Source organism: Sorex fumeus, unplaced genomic scaffold (genome assembly GCF_029834395.1).
Source record: "Sorex fumeus unplaced genomic scaffold, SorFum_2.1 ptg000183l, whole genome shotgun sequence".
Taxonomy (NCBI): Eukaryota; Metazoa; Chordata; class Mammalia; order Eulipotyphla; family Soricidae; genus Sorex; species Sorex fumeus.
The window spans coordinates 7729246-7752730 of NW_026606240.1; the positions used below are offsets into that span (position 1 = coordinate 7729246).

At 41.3% G+C, this 23485-nt stretch overlaps 1 protein-coding gene across 16 annotated transcripts in view; it reads left to right on the top strand.

The window, feature by feature from the left end:
* Nucleotides 1-23485, top strand: part of ANK3 (ankyrin 3) — a 536318-nt gene that overhangs the window by 174716 nt on the left and 338117 nt on the right. For 7 of the 16 annotated variants that reach the window (XM_056107903.1, XM_056107915.1, XM_056107916.1 and 4 more), the window contains exon 1: nucleotides 11344-11998. The exons of 1 other annotated variant lie outside the window; for it this stretch is intronic. In XM_056107903.1, coding sequence (XP_055963878.1) covers nucleotides 11885-11998 — 114 coding nt within the window. In that variant the 5' untranslated portion in view covers nucleotides 11344-11884. Of the gene's footprint in view, nucleotides 1-11342; nucleotides 11999-23485 lie in introns of those variants that run through there. 8 more of the 16 variants (XM_056107905.1, XM_056107907.1, XM_056107908.1 and 5 more) reach the window with 3 other exon arrangements.

Consider the following 23485-nt stretch of genomic DNA (forward strand, 5'->3'; position numbering starts at 1 on the left):
TGCCCATTGACAAGAGGAGGTGGGCTAGTCTCCTTCTAGAAAACAGGGTGCAATGTGCAGCATACAAGTAGGTCAGTAAGGAGGTGTTGAAATTTTCTCCAGATTAAACTGGTTTCAGCTAGAGGCTGAAGACGCTAGTTGGTCTGCTGTGGGAAGACACCACCATGGTTTGGCTTTGCAGTGTGGCGCGCAAGAGGCAGCGCCAGGGCAGAGCCAGCACACCTTGGTGACTGTGGCAGCTCTGTGCTGGCCACACTGTTGTACAGGCAGCTTTTTTCATGTCAACACCTGCTCATTAGGAACTGGACCAAGACTCCCAAAGAGCTCTCAGATGGCCCATATTTTGTAACCATGCCAATCCACACTAAAATTTAATAACAACCTTGAGGTGAAACTTGGACCTTTCCTGATTGCTAATCCCCCAAACCATCTGGCCTTTCCCTTTCTCTGAGTAACTGCTTAGTGTCTGTGTGGAGGGAGGAAGCAGGGTGTGGGCGGAAGAAGGGGCACAGACTGATCGAGTTTCTCGAAGGACAATCCCTTTTCCTTCAGGGGAGAGATACGGCTTCTTTTAGGGCCTAGACCCAAGCTTGTTCTTTCCATTACCTCCACATCCTCTGATTCCCAGATAGTTGTTTGAAATGTGCACCATTCATTAGCTATTGAAAAACCTCCAAGTTTAGTTCCATTGATGATATGCCAAAAAGAAACACGTACGACTGTAATGGGGATTCTGATTTTTAAAATCGGTTATGCGTTTTTTTATTTAATAGGCTTCATACCATATTAGATATATGGGAGCTACGTAATAGTTTATTCCTGTACCTCTTTCTACAGAGCATAGGCAATCATGTAGTAAGAAAAATATAGAATATAACAGTAAACAACAAATAAAATACAAACCAACAGGCCTTCTCTGCTGTGCACCTACCTCAGGAGAAAAAAAATAGAACATAGTGAATCAGATACATAGAGTATACCATATTTATGGTACTCTTGGAGGCTAGCCCACCAGATTAAATAACATATAAATCAGGTACATTACTTAAAATTGTTTTGCTTTTTCTTCCTTTTGTTCCCCAACAGCCAGAGGTGTTCAGAGATCACTCTTTGCAATGCTCAGGGTGCAATATAGGATGCCAGGGTATCAAATCTGGTTCAGCAACATGCAAGCCAAGCACCTTGCCCACTGTGCTATCTCTCTGGCCCTTACCATTGTTTTCTTAACACTCACTCTACTAAGCACTTGTTGAGTCCAGCTGTATTAAATGCATGTGCTCAAATGCATATATTGCCTCAATAAGGAAAGTGCCCGATGACTATTTGTAAGTAAACAAATTAATAGATCTGGTTTATTTATACATAGTATAGGAAATAACAATTTTCTGGACCAGAGAGATAGTGCAGCAGGCAGGATACTTGCTTTGCATATGGCTGAACAGGGTTTGATCCCCAGCATCCTATCCCAGTCCCTGAGCCTGCTAGGAGTGATTTCCTGAGTGCAAAACCAGGAAGCTGATCACCACTGATCACCACTAGGTGTGCCCCTTACCACCCCCCCGGGGGGGGGGGGGCAACAAAGAACTTTGCATCTCTCAAATGACAATTATATTTAAGTGAAAAATATAGTTTTCCCTAGAAGTATATAAATGATACACACAAATACTTAAATGTACATACACTATGACTGGTACGTGCATGTGTGTGTGTGTGTGTGTGTGTGTGTGTGTGTGTGCGCGCGCGTGTACAAGCATTGGGTGGTGACTCTACTAACCAGTCATTTACTCTTTGTCAGAGACCCTCAGGTTGGCATCTCACTAGTGGTGCTTTGGTAAAGGGGTTAGTAAATCGTAGTCATCTGTCCTTATTTTCGTATAGCTTGCAAAATTTCATGAATATATAATTCTTGGAGGTTAGTCCATACCTGGTAGTGCTTTGAGGTCTACTCCAGGCTCTATGCTTGGGAGTCATTCCCAGCAGTGCCCAGAGGACCATATGGTGCCAGGATTGAATGCATGTAAGGCAAGCACTCTATTATCTCTGTAGCACTTTTAGGTAAATATGGGGGGACCCACCTCCATCATTACTCACTGACTGTTCGTGGCTCTTTGTTCAGGAGTGACCTCTAGCAGTGCACAGGGGACCACCTGGTGGTACTAGAGGGTCCTAGTGGAGCTGGTGGTATGTAAGGCAAATGCTTTAAACCCTGTACCAATTTTCTGGCCCCACGTATATTTTTGAATGATAAAAAACAACGCTCCCTGGAAATGTGGATTCATCGCAGATGCCTGATTTGCATGGATGAGGCTGTGAGCTCTATCCTTGGCACCATGCCACATTAGTGATTCCTGGATCTAAGTGTGGGTCACTGTCTTAGATCCAGATACTGCCACAAATGCTATTTCTGTCCCCTCACAGCAAAAGAAAATAATGCAAAACACTAATATTGATTGAAAATCCAATTTAAAATTCTGTTCTCATAATTTGTAATGGATCACAGTCATGTCCATTTGTTTATGTCATCTCTAGCTGCTTTAGTTCTGCTGTGGCAGATTTGAGTTGGTGAGACATTGACCATCTGATGGCAAAGTTGAAAACATTTACTTCTTAGTTCTTTCTGAAAATGTTGTATGGGATCTGGAGATATGGCTCAGGGCTAGAGTTCAGGCTTTGCATGTCTGAGACCCTCAGTTAAATCCCTGGCACTACCCCACATCACTGAGTTTGATTCCAACACCTGCCAACAAGTGTGACATCAAAAGCCATAGCAATGAAAAAATGACTTCCAGTCATATCCAGAAGAAATCAAAAATGATTAGGATGAAATCTCTCTGATCTAAACCACGCCTCATTGTATTTGAAAAGACAGTCCCTCCTGCACTCAGTTTTGAAGAGAAAGTAGAATAAAAGCTATGTAACTCTTTTCTTCCAAAGTACAACTGACATTCCCAAACAGAATGCTGTGGACATTCAGACTTCTCAACTCTTGCCACTCTGTTCTAGCATGGTATAATGGAAGAGAGAGTTAAAAGGTACAAAGTTGTATAACTTTCCTATAATAGGAAGTTTACTTAGATCAACCATTTTCCTGAAACAACATGGGGGAGAAAGTCTTCCCTTCCACAACTTAGCAAGTTGTAAATACACTTAAGGATCCCAGGTACCAGTCTGGATTATAGTATCCCCAGATTGACGTCTTCTGTTCACTTGCATTTTGTCCTCCGTAGTGATCTTGAGCTTCACAAGTAATAGCTTTGAAAATATTGGCAAGAATTTATGTGTGTGTGTGTGTGTGTGTGTGTGTGTGTGTGTGTGTGTGTAGGGAGTGGGGTTGGGGGGTGTTTGTTTCTGTTTTACAGAAGTAGGAAGCTTATAAACTCTGCACTTTTGTACCTTTTCTCCTTAGTTGCCTCTTAAATGTTTTCCTTTTACTTTAATCAGACCATACCAACAGGAAAAGCATAATCAACCATTGCATTCTTATGGCAGAGAGACTTTAGAATTACTTTCTCTTTTTTTGTATATGGAACCAGGGACTCAGGAAAGATAGGGTGTTCTCCGACATCTCATCACTACCTTGTGAAGTTGGGATAAAAGCTGTTTTTTTTTTTTTTTGTTTCACTTGTTTGCTTTGTCTTTTTTTCTGATCACCTCAGTCATGGACATGGTATAAACGTTGAATGATGGGTTTAGTAAAATAATACAAAAATATTACTTTATTTCATAATTTAGTAAACAGTAAAGCAGTAGCACAAGGGGTAGGGTGTTTGCCTTGCACATGGCCCACGTGGCCGACCCGAGTTCAATTCCTCGGCCCCACTCGGAGAGCCCGGCAAGCTACAGAGAATACCTTGCCCACACGGCAAAGCCTGGAAAGCTCCCCGTGATGCATTTGTTATGCCAAACACAGTAACAACAAGTCTCACAATGGAGACGTTACTGGGCCCGCATGAGCAAATCGATGAGGACAGTGCAGTCTATTGCTACAATTAGTAAACATGATCCACCAATTTTGGGCTTTTAGTAGCTACTGATTTATAAATTAACAAATGAGTAATAGAGACTATAAACATCAAAACAGTTGAGGATATAAGTGATTCAGAAGTGATATTATCACCTGAGCACATTTTGTAGAAAGTGCCGATAGTCTCTACAGGCTGCTGTGATCTGCTTCTCAGTTTAGAAGCTACTGAGAGGGAGTTACTACTAACCTAACTAGCAGGTGCCACAGCTCAGTTGGTTCTTCACTAATGTGGTAAGTTTGTCCCCAAAAATCTAAAAATGTTAAAAATCAGAAAGTTCTAAAACAAGTGAGGTGCATCAAGATACTTTGAATCCAATCATATTGTTGTTATTTTCTTCATGACTTGTCAGTATGTGAGTTTTTCATCTCCCTTTCCTTCCCTGGGTGAGGTGCCTCATCTGTCCCATCACACCACCAGTGCCTAGACAAAAAAGGAATTTCCCGTTATCAGTTCTTTGCACCAGTACAGTTGGGCAGGTTGATTAGCATGAGGAGAGTCAGATTGAACTTGTAAATTCTATGGAAGGAGGGAAGAAAAGCTGCATACCTGTACAGAAAGCACTGCTCATGAGTGTGCCCTGCTCCTGCCTCCTGGCCCCTCAACCTGTGTTGTAATCATTGGCTCACTCCTTGTCGCTAGAGGGCAAGGACCAAGTCTCACTCATTTGTGTCCCAGATACCTCACTTGTTGGCTAGCGGAATATGGGAGCGAATTTGAGTGTATTAATGCTTATTTTTAAAGTGTTTCCCAAAGTGGGTAATACCACTTCCTTCCACCACCACTCCATCCCCCTGCCTTCCACGTTCCTGACTGATGAGGGTGAAGCTGGGAGCTGTAGCACAGAGAAGATGGGCGGGTCATGACTCGGATGCGATTAGGGACACCAGTCACTTAAAAAATATCAATTTGGGGGTGCGGGAATTGTTTTTCCCCTGAAAGTGGGGGTCGTAGGCCAAATAAGTTTGGACTGTCAGGTTCAGGAGAATACACTGCATCTTTGTGTTTTCCCTCTTCAAATAAAAAGCACAATGACTGCTAAGTGCCCTCTAGACTTGTTTGAAGAACTCTCTTCCTTCAGTAAGATCATTTCTAGTACATTAGGATCTTTTGTTAATATAAACTTTATATATAGACAAGCGCTCTCCAATGAGTAAAACCCACTCATAATTTTAGATTTCTAATGGCCTCACTCAAAAAGTTTTTTTAAGGTAAAATTAATTTTAACATATTTGATTTAATTGAACATTTGAAATACTATCATTTCAACATGAATCAGTATGTAAAATTACCTGAAATGTTTTACATTGCTTTGTATTCCTGCTAAGTTCTCTGATAGTGTGAATTTTGTCTTAACTGATTACTACACTTTCATGGAAGTACTTGATTTATATCTTATATCATGAAACTTAAAGTAAATCTGTAAATCCAAGTTGGTAAAAGCACACTTACATGTGCTCTAATATATACAATTGTTCTAAATTTTTTAGTGACATTTTAATTAAATGAAATTTAAAACCCTATTGAAAAATCATTTAGTCACGTTTCAATGTTCAGTTGAATATATCTGGTGGCTACGAAATCTACTAAATATATCTGGTGGCTACTAAAATGGTCAGCCCAGACTCTGAAGTTAAATTAAGTCTTTCCTTTAGACCTTGCTTGATTTCCAAGCACTGACAACTTTTGAGACTCTCATATCACAATTTAGGCTTGTGAGAGTTTGTCTTCCAAGTCATCTGATCCAGCTAATTCCTTCTGCAGAAAGTGGGGGTCAGTGGGGAAGTGGTTTTTCCTTATGTGTGGTTGCTCACAACTCTAGGCCTGTGTTCAGTATTCCAACAAGGCACTACTAGTCTACAAGCCAGAGATGTGCTTTGGAGGTCTTCCATGAACAGTGAGCAGCAATCCCATCCCCTTCTTTGTACGGGCTAACACGGGGATGGGGAGATTTGGGAAACCAGCCCCGTGCCTGCCTCTGGCTGCTGCCGTGTGAGGTCACTGAAGCAGCTGGCAGGCAAGGGCCAGCCCCCTCCAGTGCTGAGGTCAGTTAGTCAGTTGGACAGAGCCTGCTCCAGGGACAGAAGGCACAGACCAAGTGCAGACAGAGACGGATGGAACTGAAACCAGCGCGAATTGATGCTAGGACGCTGCCTGTTGTGAGGTGGAAAGAGCAGTTGGTCCCCCTGTCTTATCCGATGCTATCATTATTTGCAGGACTTCATGTGTCTTTTAAGAAAATGAAGAGTAGCTGTGATGAGTTGAGACTCCCAGGATGCTGTTTTGTCATTTGTAACCATTGACAGGTTTAGGGGCCCCTTCCTTGCTTGCTCCCCATGTTCAGACCTGTTCCATTTCTCTCGATACCATCTTTGTCTCGAATGCTAGAAGTAATGAAATGATGTTGGATCCAATGTTGTTTGTAGAAGAAAACTATTCTCTTTTTTTTCTTTCTTTTTTTTATTAAAAAATTTTTAATACTGAGACCTCATGAGGTACAGTTGCAGACTTACACATTTTTGTGCTTGGGTTTCAATTATACAATGATCAAATACCCATCCCTCCACCGGTGCCCATTTCCCACCACCATGGATCCCAGTATCCCTCCCACCCCCCATCCCCCCATCCCACCCTGCCTCTGTGGCAGGGCATTCCCTTTTGTTCTCTCTCTCTTATTGGGTGTTGTGGTTTGCAAAAGAGGCAATGGGTGACGATCATGTTTAGTCTATAGTCTACTTTTTGCATACGGGGAGGCTTTCTGTTTCTGAAAAGACTAGTGGGTGCAGCACAAAATAGTTCCAGTTTCATGAAGACATGCTCTCCTCATTACCAAGAGGCTGGGAAAGTGTGTGTGCATAGGAAGGTGCAGAGTTCCCGGCAGAAGGAATCCTTTCTTTTGTACCTTCCATCCTCTGTTCTTCTTTATACTTGCCCCTCTTCCTTTCTTACGTCACTATGCAGTCATTTTTCAGGGTGATTAGCTATTGTAACTACATATTACCAAGTGGCACTTTGATTTTCATAGAAATCCAGTGTATTGTCACCGTTCACTCAGCTCAACAGTATAAGGACACAATATTTAAAAGACACCCGCGAATGGTCTTGCTATTAACTGACTGAAGTCATAGCCTAGAGCGTGTCTTGAAATTCTGGCAAACTATTTGCAGAACTATAGAACAAATTCCTGGGCCATGGTACCAAAATATAAAAAACCTCTCAATGAATTGTTTGGTTTCATTATCAAGATGTTTATCGACCATTGTTTTGACTCACAACATTAATTATTTTGGGTATAGCTATTATTTCAGATGGCAAATTGGAAGGTGATTGTTATTCCTTTGTATAATAATATAGACTGATGCAACTTGTCACTTCTGCTAAAAAATTTGGGACTATTTTGGCAGGAGGACAAATTCAAACTTTACTAAACACACTTAATCGGCATCACTTTTTGACATAACTTCTGGTGTCAAAGTTGAAAGCAAGGAAAGAACAGGACAAGGAAAGGCCCATCCCTGCTGGGTGCACTGTGATAGTTTTCAAGTTGTACTCATCCAAGTTATCTTCTGAAGGAAAGATAGGAAAGCTGACAAATGGGAACTTGAGGTACTTAAGCCTGAGAAATGTCTCAATAAATTGATTAGGTTATCAAGATGTTTAGTCACCATTTTTTGATTTATTTTTACTCAGTCAAGCAACTGCAGAATTCTCTTTATTATGTCTTTGGTAAAAGTTAGTGGTAGAAATGTTTCTTTGAAGAATGAAAGTTGAGAAAACATTTTGAGGGTGCTGGGTATCAAATTAGAGCCTCACATAGGCAAAGCCAATGTTCTCAGTTTCCGTTTCCTGACCCTGAAAGGTGATAGGTTGGTTTATTTGTTTGTTTGTTTGTTTGTTTTAGTTTCTTTTGGAAGAATAATTTAAGGCATTGTTGTACTGGTGACTGTTAGAAAAACAGATGTATTTTCTTTTTTCTTGAAGTATCCTAAGAATTGATTTCTCTCTCTCTCTCTCTCTCTCTCTCTCTCTCTCTCTCTCTCTCTCTCTCTCTCTCTCTCTCTCTCTCTGTGTGTGTGTTTTGGGTCACACCCAGCGTTATCAAGGTTTACTCCTGACTTTGCACTCAGGGATTACTTCTGACAGAGCTCAGGGGACTATCTGGGGTTCTGGATAGCAAAACCAGGTTGGCTGAATGCAATGCAAGCGCCTTACCTGCTGTACTAGCTGTCTAGTCCCCAGGAATTTTTATTTTCTGACATAGAGTATCTTCCACAAACTATTAGTAGAATGGCACGATCTGTGTAAATTGTGCCCATTACCCGCTTGGGGCTAATGTCTGGGATTAGAACTGGAGAAGTTACCCTTACGGGAGTGGCGCCACTCGGCTCCAGCTTGCACTTATCTTATGAGGTGCTTGCTGTCATGCTATTTCTGCATCGTTTTCTTCTTGCTGTCAGAACAGCCACTCTGCGCAGAGGTGCATACTTGTACCATCTGCCCCATTCATTACTATGAAAATTCATACTAATTGTGTTCTCCCAGAAAAGAACAAATATCTGAGACCTAAGTGGATAAGTTTTATATAATTTCCATGAAATAACAAAGTTTTAGACCAGAGGATAGTATAGTAGGTAGGGCGCTTGCCTTCCAACTGATCTGGATTTAATTCTTGGCACCATCAGGAAGTGATGTCTGAGTGCTGAGCCAAGAGTAAGCCCTGGGTGCCACCAGATGTGGTCTAAAACAAAACAAAACAAAACCCCAAAGTGTTTTTTTAAACTTTTATCTTTTTAGCTATTGTAAAATCCTTCCAGAGTTAAAGCGGCAGCATTTCTATTTGGCAAGGAAAAAAATCGGAGATATGTGGCGCCGTAGGATATGCACCTCTGCGTTGGGAATAAGTGAAAAAGGAACCTTAGACTCAGGCGGTAAGCCAGGTAGAAAGGAACCAAGACCTGAATAATGTCATAATAAATAAAATATAATAATAAAAAGTAACATGATAATAAAAATCTTTACCCTGGGGACTGCTTTCACGGCAGCTGTGCATCAACTATGTCAAGGAATTAATTTTTTTTAATTAAGACAGAATTTTTCAGCCTCCAGTTGGCAGGTATAGAAAGGTTGAAGACCATTGACAAACCACCTTGGTTAGAACTGCCAGCCCATATGCAGGGCAGTTCCCGGTCTGTATGTATAAAATCACTGAAAAGTGCTGATTTAAAATATTGAGGTACAGATAGAGAAGAGAGCACCAAATAAAGGGTGTTGTGAGGATCCTCCCAGGGTGGGAGAAGCATGCTGAAAGTAGTCTATAGACCAAACATGATCGCCACTCAATGCCTCTCTTGCAAAACACAGGACCCAAAAGAAGAGAGAGGGAACAAGGGGGAATGCCCTGCCACAGAGGCAGATGGGATGGGGGCGGGGGGGGTATGGGGGGGGAGGGTTGCTGGGACCCGTGGTGGGGGAGGATGGGCACTGGTGGAGGGATGGGTACTTGATCATTGTATAACTGAAACCCAAGCACAAAAATTTATAAGTCTATAACTGTACCTCGTGGTGTTTCACTAATAAAAATAAATAAATAAATAACACATTGAGGTAAAGCAAAATTCAGGGTAACGCAATGTGATGGCATATATGGTGGGAAGAACTCTTCTGGAAAGTTTGAAGAATCAAAAAACTATGCTAAAGGAAAATATTGACAAAGTTTTGTGACTTCTTTTCCTCACGACAAACTATGTTTTTACTGAGAGATCAAGATGAAAGTCTAGTGCTTTGACAGCCCAAAATGAAGTTAACTTGATCAAGGATAATTATAAATGTAAAGTAATTGTAAAGTAACACTGGTGTCTATAAAGGATTAAAAAAAGGTCCAGGAACCAGTGGGAAATTTGCCAGTAATTTCATTGGCTGTCCTCTTCAACTTGCTGAAAATAAAAGGGAACCATACAAATGTTCCTCAAAGTACAAGGCAATGTATATAGGGGAAAAGGAAATGAGCATCTTATTTGGGTGCTTTTCTTCCATGCACGTTCTATTACAAATGTAACAGGCCTACTAGTCAAAGATTTATTTTCACCTAAAGATCCCAAAGTGGCCGCTCCCTTTGGGTACTGGGTTATGTTGACTCCCCCACCTTCCGTTCCCACCTCTGGGATGATGGTAATCTAAGCAATGGACAGCCTCCTCTCCTGAACTTGTTCATTAAGAGACTTTCAGCGGGACACTAAGCCCACGAGCCTCTTTGCAGGTTGGTACTTTGGAAATGTTTGACCAGAACAGTTCTTGTCTGATTCATAGTTGAGACCTTGAAGCAGTGGGCGCAGGCAGTAGGTGTGGAATTCCTGGGTTCAAGTCATTTTCCTTCCCTTGTTTATCAGTGTCTGGCAGGGGCCTGAGAGAGGAAGGTCTCTGAACTTGAACTCAGAAATAGGACAAGTGGAAGTTTTGTGTCGAAGAAGCTGTGACATGAATATGTCATGAGGCAGGTGAACAGGCACTTCAGAAAACCTCAACCAAATCCTCCCATGATGCCACTGTACTTTGGCTTTGACCTTCAAGCACCTTTAGCCATTGGTATTGTAAAGTCAAACAGGCTGCTCTCAGAAGTTAGGGGACTTTCAGTAGAGGAAGTGTGTGTACTAAGTCTTTTCAACAGAGCAGAATTTTTTCTAACTCATTTTCTTGGGATTTCCCCCGCCCCCTATTGTTTTAGACCCAGGCTAGCGTTTCAGCCTTTCTCGCTAAAACTGTGAGAACCCATGTGTGCTTATAAATGATTCCTGACTTATTAAATTTCTTTCAGTGTGTGCATCCTAGCAAAAGAGGCCCCAGTAGGCCCTCAGCCCTACTGCTGCCTCATTTTGTGTCATGAATATTCAGAGGCTGCAGTCATTGGGGCCTCAGGTGGCCAAACTCGTAGGTGATTGAAGCCGCCCCTCACAGGAAAGCCCAATCTGCATTTCAGGGACTCAGAAATCCTGATTACAGTGCTGCTTCCTCGCTCTCTGACCCTCAGACCACAGGAGAGGAGGGTCCTGGGGAAGGCCAATGAATCAGGCATCTGTTCTATACACCAGCATGCTCACGCCTTTCTGTATGATGTGTTGTAATCAGCATGTTGTTTGTAAAAGACAACAGGCTCTTCTGTGGTTTGCTCCCACAAATGCATGGAGGCTGAGAGTTCAGCATAAAGGACACAGTGTTGCGAGGAGCAATGCATGCATTGTTCCCCCCACAATGCAGTCAGGACCTCGCTAGGAAAATCTAATGCATTTTGTGAAATCTTGTTTGATATATTTTGTCACCATCAGCAGTTAAACTAAAGTCGGAACTGCTCCATTCTTGTACGGGTTAAATTATGCTCTGTGCAGATCTAGTGGTGATGTATAAATTGCAGCCCTGTCTTTTTTTCGAAGGATTCTAAAATAGGTTTTCAGAATTGCTGCTGGATTTTTGCTCCTGTATGTGTGGCGACTCTCGATTTCCCCCCCTTCGGAGAAGCATCCTTTGCAGTATTCCCCCTTCGGAGGAATCACTTAGACACTTCCAGCTGGTGGCAGGGGATACAGCATAATACGGCTTCCTCTGTCCCAGCTGTCTTTTTTCACTACGGTAAATGCATTACGATGGCTGCACTCGCCTGGAGAGGTTCAGGTGGAGGGAAGTGTAGGATGAAGTCTGGAAACCTCCGCTTGGGTTTTTAAATGCTTCAGCTTCTACAGCATCTTTGCATTTTGAGCGACTTCCTGCTTCTAGTCAAAGGTTCTCTCCAGTGATTGGAATGCTGCTGCAAGTCTGATCCAAGGTGCCTGAGGATATCACCTTGTACTTGAGAGGATCTTTTTCAATGCATTATGGCTCATGCGGCCTCACAATTAAAGAAAAACAGGGATTTAGAAGTCAATGTTGAAGACGAGGCTGAGAAGAAAAGGAAGCACCGCAAACGGTCCCGGGATCGGAAGAAAAAGGTAGCTATGTCTGCCCGAGCAGAAAGCTTGCCTGGGTTCTTTTTGTTTTAATCGCCTCCTGGCATCTGTCAAAAGCATTAGAGGCCATTGCTGCATGCTGGGTGAATGTAAATTGGGTGTGTAAATTGGGAGCAGCCAGTAAAAGCCTACAGTAAATCTCAGCCATAGGACAGGCAGGGCAAAGGAAGATTTTCTTCTGTGTGGGGGGTGATTGCGGTTCCGATGCGGAAGGTGTGCTTTCTCCCCACAGAGGCAGGGACATGCTTTCTTGGCACAGAAAGGTGTTGCAAGGGAGTTCAAAGTAGTTGCTTCCCCTCCCAGTCAAGGTTAAATGGACTGCGGTAACAGTGGACAGAGAAGCCAGAGAGCCAGCCTTTGTACTTCTTAGAGATCTGTCTCGTGGAAAGCGAGCTTTTGTGCTAGAACTGTGTCACATGTGTGCATTTCTCAGCAGATCTGTGACCTCAAAGACAGCAGAGAAGTCATTTCCTGCTTTGCTCCACCCCCCCTTTCCCCATCCTTTTGCCTTTATTCCTATAAGGTGCCTTTCTCTGGTTTGTGCAAGAGAAATGAACCCCTAGAAATAACTTTCTTTTTGTTCGGTGAAGGTAAAATCACAGGGGCTTATTTTTCACTGTACTTGTTTTTTCGGCCAGGTGACAGATCTCAAATTCAGAAATTCTCATGATCTAGCAGGGACCTGCAACCTTCTACCCTGATGCTTCAGATCAAAGTCTGGGCACTCTCCTCCCCTACCAATATTCTGATGCAGGGAGGAAGCCAGAGTAACATTCTAGGTCAGTGGTGTTTGATTACAGACTGAGCAGACTTACTGTTTGGTGGCTATGCCCTTAAATATGACTCCTGATGCCCGTTGTGCAGTGAAGCCCCCAAACACTTCTCTTCCGTAGCAGTTTTAATAAAAAATGGACTAAGACCCTGTGACATGAATGCAGGAGTCAGGTCATAAAGCATTTTTATGTCTCTTTGTGAGAATTCCCCAGGGAAAGGCGGTCTTCATTTGCCCTGAGCAGTGATGCATGTGCTTCTCAAATGACATGCAGATTTTGTTCACCATGTGTCCCTCTCTTCCAGACAGATCATATCAATCTGGGGATTCCTTGGCCGTTTTCTTCAGACTTAGGATCTCTAGAAGCAGTCGCTGCCTTTTGTTGCCTGGCAGGCTTGATGAGACCGAACGGAGAAGGCTGCGGTTGTTTTGCTGCAAGATGTTAAATATAGATAGTTCCCACTTCATTATTCTTGTAAATGAACTTCATGAATTTGTGTGTGGCAAAGTACAAACTTGACTTCTCTGCAGGCATATTGTTTCAGTGCAGACTTGTTGGGAAGTCGCTTTATTTTGTGAGACTCTGGGGTGATTGTATTGGATTAGGTTTGTGGATGGGTCACTATTGATTGCCCTCTCTCTACAGCTCTGCCCACCCCTACTCTGCCAGACTGGCTTCTAAGAAACGTGAGCCTAGGGGCATTTGTCTGGATGAAGGTAGAGTGTCGTCATTGCTGTTGATGCTATGGAAAAGATTATTCGCTTACCCTGGTTGATGCATAGCCGTTTCCTCTGGTACACATGGCAGGCCCACTGCCTTTGTGCCAGGCCAGCCCCTGTTTGACTTGGAAGCAGTATAGGGAAGGGGTGAGGCCAGGGCAGTTTCTGAACTCACTGAAGAGAAGCAAATGCTTTGTGGACCAAAATGCATTGTTATGAGTACAACAGAGTCTGCCCAACGTAAATCTCTTAGCAACCAGAGGGAACATGGGGAAATATCAATATCGCTATTGTCAATGTGCAAGCAGATTTAAATGTTTTGTTCTCAGGACACTCAAAATAGTAGACCCAGAAAAATGGCTCATGGATACACTTTCATTGCTGTTGTACTTAATAATTCAGAACATGGAATAATAGGCTTATTCCGTGTTAAAGATGCACATGTTAAAATTTACTACTGCAAATGATTTCACAGACTACTTTTCAATTGATTACTTGTCAGATGACTACTTTCCAAGTGTGAAGTCAAATGATTTCAGACTACTTGAAGATTAAAGTGCTTTGAAGACCTACTGCCTTTCTCTTAATGGTACAGAACAATACAGCACTTACTCTTTAAAAAAAAAAAAGTGAATTGTTTCAAATTTGCGTTTGCTTCTCTGAGGTCCCACTCTGAGGCTTGTGGGCTACTTTGCTCCAAATTGTAGACCTTATGTCATTTGGAAAAGCTGCTTTTTAAGTATTTATTGGATCATTATGGGAATAGTTGAATAATGAGTACTCATCAAATGGCAAAATAGAACCTCTTGGTGGCAAAAACTTCATCTATAAACAAGGCAATTTGATTCCTCTTGCCCTTGCAGTTTAGATTTGAGCAACCCAAGGTGAACTTTTCTTGATTTATCGTTATGACACAGCATCCCACACTGTGGCATATTGCTAAATATTACAGTCATAGTCTAAAGCACATACAAATTTATACTTAATTTTAGCTTTTTGGAAATGTGATATGCGTGATGTGTGACCTAATTGAGTCTTTGAATACCAACTGCAAACAAATGGATATGGCTATAAAAATTGGGGGGGGGGGAGTGAAGTTGACAGGCAGAAGGATGGCAGCCCCACAGCGGTGATAGAAATAGGAGGGAACATGGGTGGGAGGGGTGACAAGCAAATGGTATTTGAAATGCCTAGACAGAAGGGACCTGAGTGCAGGGCTGTAGCACCCCCCTCCCAAAAGAAAGAGGGAATCTAAGAACTCATAATTCTGAGACTTTATTTATAATTCATTTGGTTCATTATATATAATTCATCTTACTAATTTATAATTAGCTGAATTTTAATAATATATTTCATTCTCGGCAGCAGCTTAAGTACAGTCAGGGAAAAAATTCTTCCCATTTTTCAAAAATTGCACTGATGTGAATGAACCCTGAATTTTTTTGTCACCAATTTTTCTTTTTTTGACTTGGTGCAGAAATAAAGTTTTCAGGACTGTTTAAAAGTTGATTCTGTGATTTTGTAAACCTCTCTTCCCCACACCTTTGCATTGCTTCTTCCTCACACCTTTTGCCCTTCACTCTCCTGATCTCCTGATGGGCTTCTTAGGTTGGCAGCCAAGTAAAAAACATACCAGAGGTGACAGTGTGCCTTTGTGGGACTTAATATGGGACGCATGTGCTCAGCACCTGGAGAGGAAAACTTCCTGTGCCCCCCTCTGCATTCAGCAGGGCCCCCTCACAGGCAGCAGCCCCTCCCTCCCCCTACCCCTCCATGAGCCCATGGGGTTAGAAGTCACAAACTCTTAGTCCTTGTATTTCCCTTATTGCCACTAGGTTCTACTCTGTTACCTGTATGTTTTTCCATCCCCCCACAAAAACTACACAGTGCATTATAGCAGTGAGAAATACTTGATCCCACTGTGTTCAAGTGAATTTATGTGTTCCATCATTATTTTTTCATGTATGCATGGATATGTGTGTTTGCTATATATCCCCCAAAGCTTTAGGGTGAGCTCAGGGAATGTATATTACATAAATAAGATGCTGGGTTAGAGATATAGCTCTGAGAAATAGAGTACCAACTTTTCTCATCTGAGGCCCTATGTTCAATTTCTGGCATGAACACCAAAAAAAAAAAAGGAGGGAGAGAGAATTTATGGAGTTCCTTTTGATTTTATATATGGAAAACACAGGGACCTATGTTGAGATAAGGTTGTGATTAATTCTATGATTAATGTGTCCTTGGAGGAGTGGGAATCTCAAACATTGCTTCGAGGACCGGGGGGGGGGGGTGGTCACTTTGATGTAGTTCTCAGCCATAGATGGATGATTAGGCAGATGGTTGAATTCTAGGGTCAGAAGATTCCATCCTGCTTTGAAATGTCAGGGCCACAAGGATCATCTCGGGTGCTCAGAAGCCTCCAGAGCTATATGCAGTGATACTCAAGGAACTATATTGTGTTGGGGATTGAACTCGGGACCCACAAATGCAAGGCATGTGCCCCAACCTCCACAGCTCCCATGGATTAATGTTCTTTCTGGATATTGATGTGAAACTCACATATCAATTCAGTGGCAGAGCTAGAATAAATATTCATTCCTTTATTTTTTTTCATTTATTCATTCAAACATTCAGTGACCTCTATGGATCAGACATTTAATGTTCAACATATGAGACAATTAAACAAGGCAGAGTGGTAAAGGAACTCTAAAATAGATGAGAAACAAGAGTACTCTTGACTACCCTACATAAAGTTTGAAAAGCAAGCCCCGGGAATCCACAAGACCCCAATTCAGCCCTTCAGGTTTCCAGGAAGCTAAACCTGGAGGAAGAGTGAGGTAGAATAGCAGAAAAACATCCCACACTCAAAGTGATGAAGGTTGGAGAAACATTGTGGGATGTGGAAAACAAATATTTGGAATTCCTGGACAAAAGAGACCTCAGTGCATGACAGGGAAAAACTGGGAAAATAAGGATGAGATTATGAAGAGCTTTGATGGTCATTTTTCAGGATTTGAAAATTGCTCTGCCAAAGCAGACTCTGCTGGTGATGGAGGAGAGAGGAATCTAAATATTGCTGGTTTCCAGCCCTCCCTGTTGCAGACAGAGTCTGGGTGAACAGTCAAGAGTACCGGTGGTAATCCATGCAGAGGAGATGCTGAGGCGCTGAGCCAGGGCAGATTCTGCCGGAGGAGAGGGAACGTTGCCTACAGGAGAGAGTTAGGGGATGATTTTGTAGAGCTTGACAGCAAATAGTATGTAGGATGTAAGAGGGGAAAATCAGATTCTAGGGTAAATGCCAAGTTCCTGGCTTGATGTGGAAGATAAAGAATTCCACATCCTGGACTTTACTCTTAGGATGTGGACTGACCACTTAGAAGGCACTACATAGAAGTTACGTCACTTTATTGGTAGATACAGAATCCCCGCAACTGAGGGTAGTCTTTCTTTAAATTGCGAAAGTATCATAGACCAAGATAGAGCTGAGATTTGAGATCAAACTCCAGCTCTTAACTACTACAATACACAACTTTATGCCAGAGGATCTTCTCAACTGTAAGCTATTCTCAGGACATCTAAAAGCTTAAATAATGGGTTCACTAAAGGCTAACCCAGTATTGCAGCGTTTTGCTCACCTCCTGCAGATAGGCTTCAAGGTTTTGCTTTTAGGATTTCTTTTAATTTCAGGGATACTGACTAATTTGAAATATGAAGCCTTCATAGCCTCAAAGACATACCGATGTCATAACAGAGCAGTGTCTTAGGTATTTGCTGTATAAAAGGCAATTTGGGGCCTGAATGATAGAGAGTGCAGTGGGTAGGGCACATGACTTGCATGGGATTGGCTGTGGTTTGGTCCTTGGCACCCCATTGGTTCCCTGAGCCTTGCCAGGAGTGATCCCTGAGCACAGAGCCAGAAATAAGCTCAGAATACTGCCAGATTGCCAGAAAAACAGACAACGTACAGTGATTCCCATGGATTCCTCTTGTTTTTTTCCCCCCCTCATAGATCCTCTGGGGGGCAGGTTTTTAAAAATTTCATTCAGCAGTACTCAAAAGCTGCTTCTAGCTCTGTGCTCAGGGATCATTCCCTGTTGGGCTCAGGGGACCATGCAGTACTGGAGATCAAACCCTTCCCTTCTTAACAGGAGAGCTCTTTGTCTGGCCCAAGGCAGGTTGGTATTTTCATTCCCATTTTTCATAGCTAAAATCAAGACGATGGGAATAAAATCTGTGATCATGCAACTAGTAAGTGGTTGACTTTCAACTTGGATCATAGGACTTTGTAATCTCTGTTTAACAACAGGGTTTATAAATAATACGTTTTTTTCAAATTAAAGCATAAAAAAATGAACACATAATGCAGAAAACATGAACCATTGGCTATTATCTCTTGCTCCGGAAGGTTAGCCCTTCCTGATACTTCATGGTCTTTCCCCATGTATAGTTACTTGTAGTACATGCACAGAGTGAAGATTTTTGTATTGTAGCAGGCAGGCTTTGGGGAGAGGATGGTCTAGACCCTTATGAGATAAAAGTATCCTACTGTTTGCTGCTCTGCTGAGTACACAGACATCAGATCTCTAGGGAGCCTGGTTTCTCTATCCACATGCTTGATCCTTTGCACTGTAATTAACTGTTTACATGCATGTCTCACCCAGGAGACTTCAAGCTCCTTAAGTACAGAGGTGGTATCATAATCACCTGCTACAACCAAACTGGGGCTTTCGGGGTAAGTAGTAGATGGATGAAAGAATAGGAGGAGGGAAGTAGGGAGGGGGGAGGGAGACAAAAGTGAGGCAGTATTGAGTAAAGATTAAGAGTGTGGATTATACCCTAAGATTATCTGAATTCATGCTAGCACCATCATTTAGCTGATGTGAGTTTGGTAGAGTTCCTCAACCTTCTTGGGTACCTAATTCTTCTCATCTGCACAGTGAATTTAATAATAGTGTGTCTTCCTTCAGTCAGGGTTATAATGATCTTTCAGTGAGTTAATACCAGATTAACTGGTCCTAATCAAGTTGTAGGATGTTAGCTATTGCTGCTGTCATCAATACTGTTGCGAATGAAGAGATAGACAGAATAGAGAATAGACCATTTCAGCCTGAGGTTTCAGGGATTGTATAAATCCACTAACTGAAGCTTGGAAGAAAAATTTCTTAGGACTCTGTCAGGATGCTTCCCTGTTTTTGTTCCCACTATTTGGAAAAGAATTGATGGAAGAAGTTTAATTTATACATAGGAAAAGTTGTAAATTTTGATGCTACGTGATAATGCAGAATATGAAGGCAATTGAATAAAGCCTGTCAGCTGATTACATTTTTGATCAATTTCCATTATATCCTGTACAGAATCTCAGCTTAGTATGGTGATATGTTAATATTGGAATATAACGTATTATTTTTAAATGAAACTATTTCTATCACCAACATATCATGGCTGTTTAACTTTTTGTTCATTACTCTCTAGACACATGATCTTTACTGTCTTTTTAGTTTTCCCTTGGCAAGATATTTATTGTATATTTGTGTTGTATGAGATCTCAGTATAGGGAAATAGTAGCTTCTCATTGGTAGTTTGAGAAAAAAAGTAGAATTTGAAAAGGTTTCATTTCTTTCTAGTTACATTATTAGAAAAATTTGTGTTAGTCATATATCTTGCCTTTATTTGTTTGTTTAATCAAAATTTTCTGGGCATCTCACTTTATCATGCCTGTCACTGTGCTTAGTGTTGGTAATATAAGAGAAGGGGCATAAGCGTCATCACCTGCTCTTAGATTCTGCTCAAAATACTCTACACGGATAGGAGTGAATTGAAAAATGAAAACAAGATTTTGTGGCCTTCCTACATATTGGGTGCCTATTATATTCTTCATCTTATTTGAATTCTTGTCAACACTGCCATATGTGTTAATCATATGTACATAAGCATTAGTCAGAACTTAGGTTTATGACATAACTTGCTTCAGGTCACAGAAATTGCTGGATTTAGAACTAAGGATTGTGTAATTTCTAAAGTCCCTTGCTTGTGCCAGTAGGGTGAGACTAGTAGAATTCATTGGAGAGATTTACTTCAGGAAGGTTCTTGTCAATAGACATGGTGAATTTTGTTGGTTTTAGTTGGGAGCCACACTCAGTGGTGCTCAGTGCTTACACCTGACTTTGCACTCAGGCATCTTGTGGTACTTCGGAATCCTATACGGGGCAGGGGTTTCATCCCACATCTGCCATGTACAAGGCAAGGGCCTTGCCTGCTGTTCTATCTTTGACTTCTATAATAAATTCTTAAGCGAAGAAAAATCATTTGGGGGGTATTAAAAATTAAACTATTTAGTAGTTGAAATTTAAGTGAAAACTCTAGTGTACAGGCCATTATACTTCACTAAAAAAATGGGGTGGGGGGAACACCTGGCAGATCTTAGGGCTTACTCTTGGTGGTACTCAGGGGACCACATGTGGTGCCAGGTATCAAACCCAGGTCAGTTTTACCTGTTGTGCTGTCACTGCATCCCCTAATTTTTTTTTGCTTTTTGGGTCACACCTGGCAATACACAGGGGTTACTCCTGGCTCTGCACTTAGGAATTACCCCTGACGATGCTCAGGGGACCATATGGGATGCTGGGAATCAAACCTGCGTCGGCCGTGTGCAAGGCAAATACCCTACATGCTGTGCTATTGCTCCAGCCCCTAAAATAATTTTTAAAGAAAGCCGGTCACTGAAAAATTGCTGACTTACAGCTATAGACTGAATGCATGGTTTATATATTAAAAAATAAAATTAAATCTGTCGCCTTGTCAGTTACATAACCAAAGGTCATTCTAAAGAGACTTGTATCAAATGGCCATTTGAAAGTACAAAATCAACTATAGTCTTACTCAAATTGTTGTTTCTAGTTTATATAAATTAAAAGAAGATTTTTTAAGTAAAACTGGAAATCATTATTTGAATGATCCAATGCTCGGATCAAAGCTTGGATGTTTTATGGGTAGGTCAGACTTTTCTGGCAGTATCTCATTCATTCAAGATTATGATGTACCCAAAGTAGCATGAGGTAATACAGTGATACATTTTTGTCAAAGAAGCTGTTTATAAAATGTGTAGATTCCAATTCATTTGTCATTTGTTCCAGTTAATTATTTCTCAGTCACTGATGATCTTCCACTGCCTGGGATTTTATCAGTTCTGTTTAAACGAACCCATAGGAATGGATAGAATAAAAATTGGTCTCAGCTGACAGGTGCATAACTTGCCTTTTGGAAGAACAAAAGACATCTATTACTATCACCTTTTGAGATGGCTGTATGGACTTGAATGGAAAGAAATAGAATATGAGAATAAGCTTAGAGAACTGAAAGCAAGTAAGTCCAAGATTTTCTAGCCTTTGGAAGCCAGTGACACAGAGACGTTTGTAATCTATATGGAGATGCCAGAGAAACTTTCAATAAGATAAGCAGAGATGTTGCATCCTAATGAAATAGAATTTTATAAGGAAACAACTATACAGCTGAGTTTAGGGCATGATAAATTTTCTTCAGTAGAGCATTAGAAGCATTAATAGAGCAGGCAAGGAATAAGAGAGATAGGAGGCTGTGCCAAGGATTGTCATCTATGGTAATAGAAAGGATGGGCTTTGGGGCTAGATGTGAGCTCATAGAACAGCTGCTGCTAATGAACTGTGTGGCCTTGAACTATTTAACTTTGGTCCTAAGTCTCCATATTGGTTTAATTCTCATACACATATTTTAAGAAGTAGGAAAGCTACAGGGTTTTTATGCCGGTATTTCCAACCTCCCTTTCTATATTTTGGGGCTCTCAAATGTAATCGAGTGCCAGCCAAGGAGAAGGTTCAAGAACTCAAAAAACATGGGAGAATTTTAATGACTTAATAGCTCATGGATATTCAGAGAATTATTTGAATGAAATTTTACTGAGAATGTGACATTCTCAGGCAGACATTTGGGTCCTACAGTTTTGTACTTCGCAAAACTTTCCACAGTGGCCAGTGAATTAAATCTGTCATTTTGAGAAATAATTCCCCCAAAACATGTTAAGTTTGTTAAATTCATTAGCACTATTATTAATTTGCTTCTTGGCAATTAGATGATAGCGTAGGTAGTTAATAAGGAAAACTGAAGAACTGTACATAGATAAAATAAGTAGCAAATGAAATTTATTTTGCATCTTTTTGGGCTTCAGTGCTAGAATATTTGTAAGTAAGGGTAAACTGCTAAGGCTGAATAGTATTCACCATATAGTTTATTTTAATTGCAGAGAAGAAATGTTACCAATACAGTGTGTGGGCCTGTCTAATTCATTATCAGCTACCTTTTTAATTTCTCTAGCATTACCACCAAAAAGTTATTTTTATAGCTTTGTGATAGATGGAGACCATGGAATAGTGATAATTTCATCAGTATAGAATTACTACCTTTTATACCTATTTTCAGAACTTCAAATGACTACTGGACTTCTCTTTCTTTACCAGCATATTCTTTTCAATCTGACAATACCTTAAATTTAAATCAAACACAGCCAGTTACCATCTCCCTAACCAAATTGGCTCCTTGCAGCATTTGCCACTCAGAGTTGTCAGTTTGTTTATATACCCGCGTTTGGCCAAACCCAATGGTCCCTAACCACTAGTCCATGGACCAGTGCTGGTCTGCAGGTGGAGAAAGGTTGAAAGCTATTGGTTCACTGCCTTTTAACTGCAGAGCCAGGTCTGCTCTGCAGGACAGGAACTGGTCTGTAGGTATAAATAGGTTGGAGAGTGCTTCTCTAAACCAAGTAGAAAAAAATAACTCAAGCCTGAAACCTGGATAGCTCTTCTTAGATATATGTATCTGGTTTTTCACTTTTCAAAAAATGACAGTACAGAAAGATACCCGGATGCAAAATTTTGTGGAGCAGAATTTTCTCTGGTTTAGCGAAATAAAATTCAGAGAAACTACATGGGACAGGCACTCTTTTGAGGGCTTTAAGTAGATTGTTGCATTAAATTTATATTCGTGGGCATTTTTGTTTGTTTGCTTATCTGGGGGCCACCTCCAGTGGTGCTCAAGGCTTACTCCTGACTTTGCACCCAGGGATGGAACCCAGGACAGCCATATGCAAGCCCTACGCACTGTTCTTTGGCTCTGACTCTCATTTGTGGCTATTATTCTAAGTCCCAAGAGGAAGGGAAGTTTACTCTAAAAGTTTTTGCAAACCCCATGACTAGTGTAGAGTTAAAATTTAATTCCAGTTTGGTTTGATGCTTTGTCTAAACCATTCGTCCTCACCCCTCCTTCCCTACCACACCATTTTCCTGGATTGTTAGGCTCCAGGAAACAAATATTTCCTAAACCATTAAATACCATGCTAGGAGTTTGTCCCTAGAAAGTCCCCGACAGAATCTTTGTGATTTAAACTTTTCCCAAAATTGAAAAGTATACAACGGTTTATGGTGGATGGGAGGATGCTGGTGCTGGAACAACGAAATTTACTTAGTCACTTTGAGTCCACATATTCTATCTAAACAGTTTCATCTCTTTGGTTGGCTAAATAAAAGTGAATATTATTCTCCAATTGTTTTGTCATTTGAAGATGAGTGACATTGTTTTGTTTTGGCTGATTTTTTTTCTTTCTAAAACAAAGGTGACTGCATCCTTGTTGGGACTTTTCTATTTCATGCTTGTCATTTTTTTGAGAAGACTGGAAAATCTGGTGTGTTTTGGTTTGGTTTGGGGGCCACACCCTGAGATGCTTGGAGGTTATTCCTGCCTCAGTACTCAGGAATCACTCCTGGGGGGCCCTGAGGGATCATATGGAATGTTCCAGGTTGGTCATATGCTAGGCAAGCTCCTTATATTATCACTTTCACACCTGGAAAAGCTTTTTTATACAGTTCACCCCGGGCCTCTGATTTTAATAGTCCAGATTACAGATTAAAATACAATTTGTAGAATGGCAAGAAATTAGCAGCAGCATC